Source organism: Colobus angolensis, unplaced genomic scaffold (genome assembly GCF_000951035.1).
Source record: "Colobus angolensis palliatus isolate OR3802 unplaced genomic scaffold, Cang.pa_1.0 Scaffold11, whole genome shotgun sequence".
NCBI lineage: Eukaryota > Metazoa > Chordata > Mammalia > Primates > Cercopithecidae > Colobus > Colobus angolensis.
In genome coordinates this window covers 2,329,423-2,336,059 of record NW_012112030.1, presented here as the reverse complement: position 1 = coordinate 2,336,059, position 6,637 = coordinate 2,329,423, and the positions used below count along the sequence as shown (strand labels likewise).

Below are 6,637 nucleotides of genomic sequence, written 5' to 3'. Positions count from 1 at the left end.
AGTAGCTGGGATAACAGGCATGAGCCACCAGGCCTGGCTAATTTTTGTATTTTTTTTTATAGAGATGAGATCTTGCCATATTGCCCAGGCTGGTTTCAAGCTCCTAGGCTCAAGTGATCTGCCTGCCTCAGCCTCCTGAAATGCTGGGATGACAGGCATGAGCCACCATGCCCAGCCTGCCCATGTAATTTTTAATTTGTTTTTGTAGATACAGGGTCACACTATGGTGCTCAGGCTGGTCTCAAATTCCAGGCCTCAGGAGATCCTCCTGCCAGCCTTCCAAGGCTCTGGGATTACAGGCATGAGCCACTGTTCCAGCTGATTCCACGTCTTTAATCTCTTCCTAATCCCTCTCCCTAACCCCTCTGTCCTGTCGCTCTTGCATTTCTTTTTTTTTTTCTTTTTTTTTTTTTTTTGAGACGGAGTCTCGCTCTCTCGCCCAGGCTGGAGTGCAGTGGCGCGATCTCAGCTCACTGCAAGCTCCGCCTCCCGGGTTCCCGCCATTCTCCCGCCTCAGCCTCCCGAGTAGCTGGGACTACAGGCGCCTGCCATCTCGCCGGGCTAGTTTTTTGTGTTTTTTAGTAGAGGCAGGGTTTCACCATGTTAGCCAGGATGGTCTCGATCTCCTGACCTCGTGATCCGCCTGTCTCGGCCTCCCAAAGTGCTGGGATTACAGGCTTGAGCCACTGCGCCCAGCCCGCTCTTGCATTTCTTGCCACCTGCCTCCTATCTTGTTTCCCTAGTGTCAGTCTTTCCTCCCTCCCTTTCATCAACCTACACTGCTTCTTTCCGAAAGATCTGGAGCAATCTTTCTGAGAAGCATAACTGACCGTGTTACTACTCTGCTCAGAACTCCTTAATGGCTTCCCATTGCCCTTAGGAAAACATCTGGACTCTCTGGCTTGGCATTCAAGACCTTTTATAATCTGATTCCTTCTCAATCTAACCCTCCCGTACAAACACATGGGCACCACAGGCAGGCCATAGCAAACTGCTGCACACACAGTCCCCCAGCCACCTGCTGAATACCTTCTCCCCCTGACCCATCTCAGGCCTTCTCCCATGAGCCCACAAGCTGTCCAGTACCTAGCCTTTATCATAGCACCTGTAACACATTACTGCCCTTAAATGGGACCTGGGTCTTTTTGGAACAGAAGGGAGTGGAAGGCAAACATCACAGATGTACCAGGGTGCTACACTTTATTACAGTTGTCTTAGGAGAGAAAAAAAGGTAGAAAAAGGAGAAAGCATAAATAAGAAGAGGACCAGGACTCTAGTGGTGCCAGAGCCATAGTCACAGGGCCAAACGCCTATACCACCCAGGTCTGGACAAAGATTGTGGCTCCGGGGGAGGAATCCTAGGGCCTGGGGCCTCAGACTGAAGTTGGCTGGGCCTGCAAAGGGCTGGGGAGGGACTGGTTGTCCTTGCTCATTAAGGGAGAGGCTGTGAGGACTGTGGGGAGGGAAGGCCATGGGAGGAGATGGGGCAGTTCTTTGCCCCTGTGTCCCTGATGCTTCCTCCCAAAGGCAGAGTCCCCCTGCTCCCCACTGCCCTCAAAGGAGAAAGCTTAGTGGGAATGGCACCTGGAATACAGAAGAGAACACCTGAATGAGATGGGGTCGGGGAGGGGCCGCTGAGTGTCTTCATTGCCTTCCGCTTCCCTTTCTCTAGCCTCCTCAGTTCCAGATTTTGAGGAAGCTGTCCCAGGAACCTGTGGCCACAGCCATCCCATCAGCTGTGACTCCCAGGCAGCTGACCCTGTTGTCGTGGCCAGAGAGGATGCCTGAGCAAGAGGGAAAGGAGTCAGCCTGTCTCCAAGCTGATTTGGAAAGCAGTGTGTGCAAGTGTGTGCATGTGTGGGGAGGGGGGTATGTGTGCATGCGTGCGTGTGTGTGCACATGTGGGTGTGTGCACGTGTGTTTGTGCATGCGTGCCTGAGCACATGCATGCAGGGAACCTAGACTGGGTCGGCTAGGCTCAACCCCTGAAGAAGGCTGACAGACTGAAAGAGGATTAGCCGTAGGGCAGGGGGTTCTCTCTCAAGAGCTTTGGTTGGGGGAGGGCTAGGATCAGACAGAGAAAAGCTGGAAGCATCTGTGTACTGTGAAAAAACCCGAGGGCACCTTGACAGGTGCTGGAAAGCAGAAGGCAACCGTTCATCTGATTTCTTTGTTTCCAGATGAAGAAACTGAGGCCCACGGAGGAGTGACTTGTGCAAGGTCACTCAGAGTGAGCAACAGAATTAGGATTTGGATTCTGCCCCTGGCCAGTGTGATTTTCATCAGCACCTGGCCTCTTGATAGAGAAGAAGCCGTCCTGTCTGACCAACTCCAGGCTAGTCTGAGACGAGCCCTAGGCAGGAGTCAGGGCCCTCGGGCCACTCCGGATCTCCTTGATTCTGCCTTGATTCCATATTTCCCCGAGGCTGTCTTGCCTCTCAGTGGGTGCCCCTGAAATGCCAGGAACCCAGAACTGACTGGACAGTCATGGCCCACAGATCTCCTAGGGCAGGGAGCAGCCATGGCATTGGGCAGTGGAGAGAGGTTGCTTAGAGCAACACTGAGGGAAGACAGTCCTAGTTGGGAGCCAAGGGGTACTGGATTCCAGGAGTGGGGTCACCCAGGATAGCAGTAAGAGAGTCCGAAATGGGAGCCTATGGGGGGTACAGAATGAGGAGGGCGGGCTGGAGAGGGTCCTTCCAGCTGAGGAAGCCGCAGCCAGGGCTGGCCCTTACCCACACGCTCGGACTTCATGGAGTCCCAGACATTGCAGTTGAAGTCGTCGTAGCCAGCGAATAGCAGGCGGCCACTGAGGGAGAAGGCCACGGACGTGATGCCGCAGATGATGCTCTCATGGGAGAAGCAGATCAGCTCCTGGTCTGCCCGCAGGTCAAACAAGCGGCAGGAAGCATCATCCGAGCCCGTACAGATGGCCTCTCCATTGGGGAAGAACTGAGGGCATGGGTGGCAAGTGGGTCAGGGATCAGACCTGGGCAGCCCACAGCCTCTCCCGCCCTCTGGCTCCCACCTGACAGCTCCAGGGCAAGCCGCTGCTCTCAGCCTCCTTGCTGTCCCTTCCTTGGTTTGGGATGAGAAGCAGCCCTGCCAACACGTACCACGTGCCAGTGACTTCCCTCTGCCCCTCGCCCGCTCTGCACTATACAGTGCTGCAGGCAGGCATCATTTCCATGTCGCAGGCAAGAGCACCAAGGCTTGCCTGCAGTGACTTGGCTAGAAGGGCAGACGGAAGTTGTCCCAAACTCAGACTACACACGTGGGCTGGATCAGGGTGTGCAAGAACAGGGTCAAGGACAAATGCAAGGCCTGAATCTCATTGCAAGGAAATGTCAGATAAATGGAGGGAAAGTCTATAGAAAACTGGCTTGTACTCTTCAAAACTGTCAATGACATAAAAGACAAAGGTGGGAAAACAGTTCCAGTTTAAAGGTGGTGACAAAAAAGATATGGCAAGGAAATGTAATGCATGTTTCCAGATTGGATCCTGGACAGAAAAAAACCATAGCTATTATGGACATTTTTGAGGCAGCTGGTGAAATCTGAATATAGACTATAGACTATAGTATTGTGTCAATGTTAAATTTCCTGATTTTAAGAATCACACTGTGATTATGTTACAGAAGAGCTTTGTTTTAGGAAGTACTTAAGGGGTAAAGAAACATGATGTCTGCAAACTACTTTCAAAAGACCCAGAAAGAAAATGTGTATCTACATCTAAGTGTGTATGTGTGTTTGTATCTATGGCTATTTCTCTACAGAGAGAAAATGATAAAGCAAACGTGACAAAATGGGCATGGTGGCTCATGCCTGTAATCCCAATATTTTGGGAGACCGAGGCAGGAGGATCGCTTGAGCTCAGGAGTTCCAGCTCAGCCTGGGCAACAGTGGGAACCCATCTCTACAAAAAAATCAAAACATTAGCCAAGCGTGGTCGCACGCACCTGTAGTCCCAGCTACTCAGGAGGCTGTGGTGGGAGGATTGCTTGAACCTTGGAGGTTGAGGCTGCAGTGAGCCATGATCGCACCACTGCATCCAGACTGGGCAACAGTGTGAGACTCTGTCCCCAAAAAAAGAAAGAAAGAAAGGGCTAGGGAAGGCTGGGCACGGTGGCTCACACCTGTAATCCCAGCACTGCACTCTGGGAAGCTGAGGTGGGAAGATCGCCTCAGGTCAGGAGTTCAAGACCAGCCTGGCCAACATGGCAAAACCCCATCTCTACTAAAAATACAAAAATTAGCCAGGCATGGTGGCGCACACGTATAATCCCAGCTACTCAGGAGGCTGAGGCAGCAGAATGGCTCCAATCCAGGAGGCAGAGGTTGCAGTGAGTCGAGATTGCGCCACTGCACTCCAGCCTGGGCAACAGAGTGAGGCTCTGTCTCAAAAAAAAGAAAGAAAGAAAGAAAGGGCTAGGGAAGCTACGGGAGGGCAGAGGATGTGTATTGTATGTGTTGTGGGGAGTCAAGCGGGGGCGGGGGTGCACTCACACAGATGGCGTTGATGTCCGACTCGTGGCCAGTGAAAGTCTGACGGCAGGTCCCCTCTCGCACATCCCAGAGCTTGGCGCTGGCATCACAGGCCCCCGAAATGAAGAGATTGAAGTCAGGAGACACAGCCAGGCTCATGCAGTCACCCGTGTGTCCCACAAATACAGTCTTCTGCTGCCCAGTCTCAATGTCCCACAAGGCACTGCCAAAAGGGAGGGAGACTGTTAGAGAAAGGCCAGGCCAGGCCCACTCCCAAGCCCCAGCACCAACAACGTTCAGCCTCACCAGGTGGTGTCCCCCGAGCTGGTCACAATATTGTTGTCATCCAGGAAGCGGCAGCAGGAGAGATAACCTGGAGGTGGTTAGAAGGACAGTGTCCTGGCTGCACAGCCACAGCCCAAGGGAAACCCAGGATTCCCTGAACCCCTCAGGAGCAGAGGAGAAGGTCTCTCCCTCACCTGTGTGAGCAGAAAGCTCCCGGCTGACCTTGACATTGCCCTCACGGGATTTGAGGTTGTAGATGGAACACATATTGTCCAGCCCCCCACATGCCACAAAGTTCCCTGATGGGGCATAGGCACAGGTCATCACCCAGGAGGAGCGCAGTGGGATGGCGTGCACCTGCAGGGAGGGTGGTTTGAGCAGAGATGGCACCGGAGCCAAGCTCCCAGCTGGGCAGAGGAAGTTAGGCATAGCACCCCAGGAAGGATGCAGTGGTGGAGGCTCGGGGAGGCAGGGCTGGTACCTTGTTGGTGGTGTAGCTGTCCCACACGATCAGCTTCCCATCTTGCGAGGCACTTACCAGCAGCCTGCGGAGAGGGCATCCCGTATCACGCAAGCCTCTCCTTCCCGCCTTCCTCGCTCCCACTCTTGCCCTCCCATTCTCGGTTCCCCCCAAAGCCTCACTTGGAGTCAGTGGCCCAGTGCATGGCATAGATCTTGGCCAGGTGCCCCCTTAACGTCCGCCGCGTCCGCATCTGGACTCGTCCCACTACCTCTAGGCCAGACACTAGCTGCAGAGAGAGAGGCATTGAATATCGGGGTGAGCAGGTTACATGCCTGGATGTCTGTCACTGATCTATACGAGTTCCTGTTCTGTGCCAGGCTCCAGGTCAGGCCCCCAGCCTTAGAGAAATAAGCCTCTGCCCCGGAGTGTCTTAGACTGATGTGGGAAGAGATACACGCATGGCCAGGGGTGTGCTGCCAAGTGTTTAACAAGCACCTCTCCAGTGTTGGTGAGGAAGGTGGGAAGGTGATTTCCATGATATGAATACTTGCACGTTGACCAATTTCAAGCTGCCCATGTGAGGTCATTGGAACCAGATTTGGGAAGAGATGCACACGGTTGGCTCTTCCAAGCTGAGAGGAGCCTGCTCTCACCCACCACTGCAGCAGGGCTAGCTTTTTAACTGGGTGCCTGGGGCATCACCGTTACCCTGAACTGCACCTCCTGAAATTTGTGATACTATGCCCCTTGAGCTCTAACCAGATTTTGGACTTAGGCTGGGGGTCCACAGTGAACAGACTTGATTCGCCATCACTTGCTTTACTATCTTTTTTTAGAAAAAATAAAAACAATTTTTTTTATATTAAGATGAGATCTCACTATGTTGCCCAGGCTGGTCTCAAACTCCTGAGCGTAAGCGATCCTTCCACGTCAGTCTCCCAAAGTGCTGGGATTACAGGCGTGAACCACTGCGCCCGGCCTGCTTTGTTATCTGGGGCAAGTTCCTTCACCTCCGAGTCTGTTTACTCAAGGTGTAAAATGAGGCTTATCACAGCACCTACCTTACAGAGGCATCATGCAATTAAATGAAATTAGGTATTTATGCAGCTTAACCCAGTATCTGGCTCATAAAAAGTCTTCACTGTTAACATATTTAATCCAATCTAAGATGCATCACTAAGAAGAAAAGATGCTGCCAATTCTAATTGAAACGATGATCCATTGTTGAATGCATCTTGATTTCAGAGATGTCAAAATGTGAAGAAATGTGCATCTTAGAACTGATAAAATACAGTATAGAAAACCAGTAATTAGGCCGGGCGCGGTGGCTCAAGCCTGCAATCCCAGCACTTTGGGAGGCCGAGACGGGCGGATCACGAGGTCAGGAGATCGAGACCATCCTGG

The 6,637-nt window shown here is 52.6% G+C and overlaps 1 protein-coding gene across 2 annotated transcripts in view; it reads right to left on the bottom strand.

Moving 5' to 3' along the window:
- Positions 1-1,181: 1,181 nt before the first annotated feature.
- Positions 1,182-6,637, bottom strand: part of GNB3 (guanine nucleotide binding protein (G protein), beta polypeptide 3) — a 7,484-nt gene continuing 2,028 nt past the window's right edge. The window contains exons 4-10 of one of the 2 annotated variants that reach the window (XM_011952173.1): positions 5,413-5,519; positions 5,252-5,315; positions 4,965-5,127; positions 4,792-4,858; positions 4,507-4,708; positions 2,736-2,952; positions 1,182-1,784 (exon numbers count right to left, since the gene is read on the bottom strand). In XM_011952173.1, coding sequence (XP_011807563.1) covers positions 1,678-1,784; positions 2,736-2,952; positions 4,507-4,708; positions 4,792-4,858; positions 4,965-5,127; positions 5,252-5,315; positions 5,413-5,519 — 927 coding nt within the window. In that variant the 3' untranslated portion in view covers positions 1,182-1,677. The remainder of the gene's footprint in view (positions 1,785-2,735; positions 2,953-4,506; positions 4,709-4,791; positions 4,859-4,964; positions 5,128-5,251; positions 5,316-5,412; positions 5,520-6,637) is intronic. The other variant, XM_011952181.1, reaches the window with a different exon arrangement.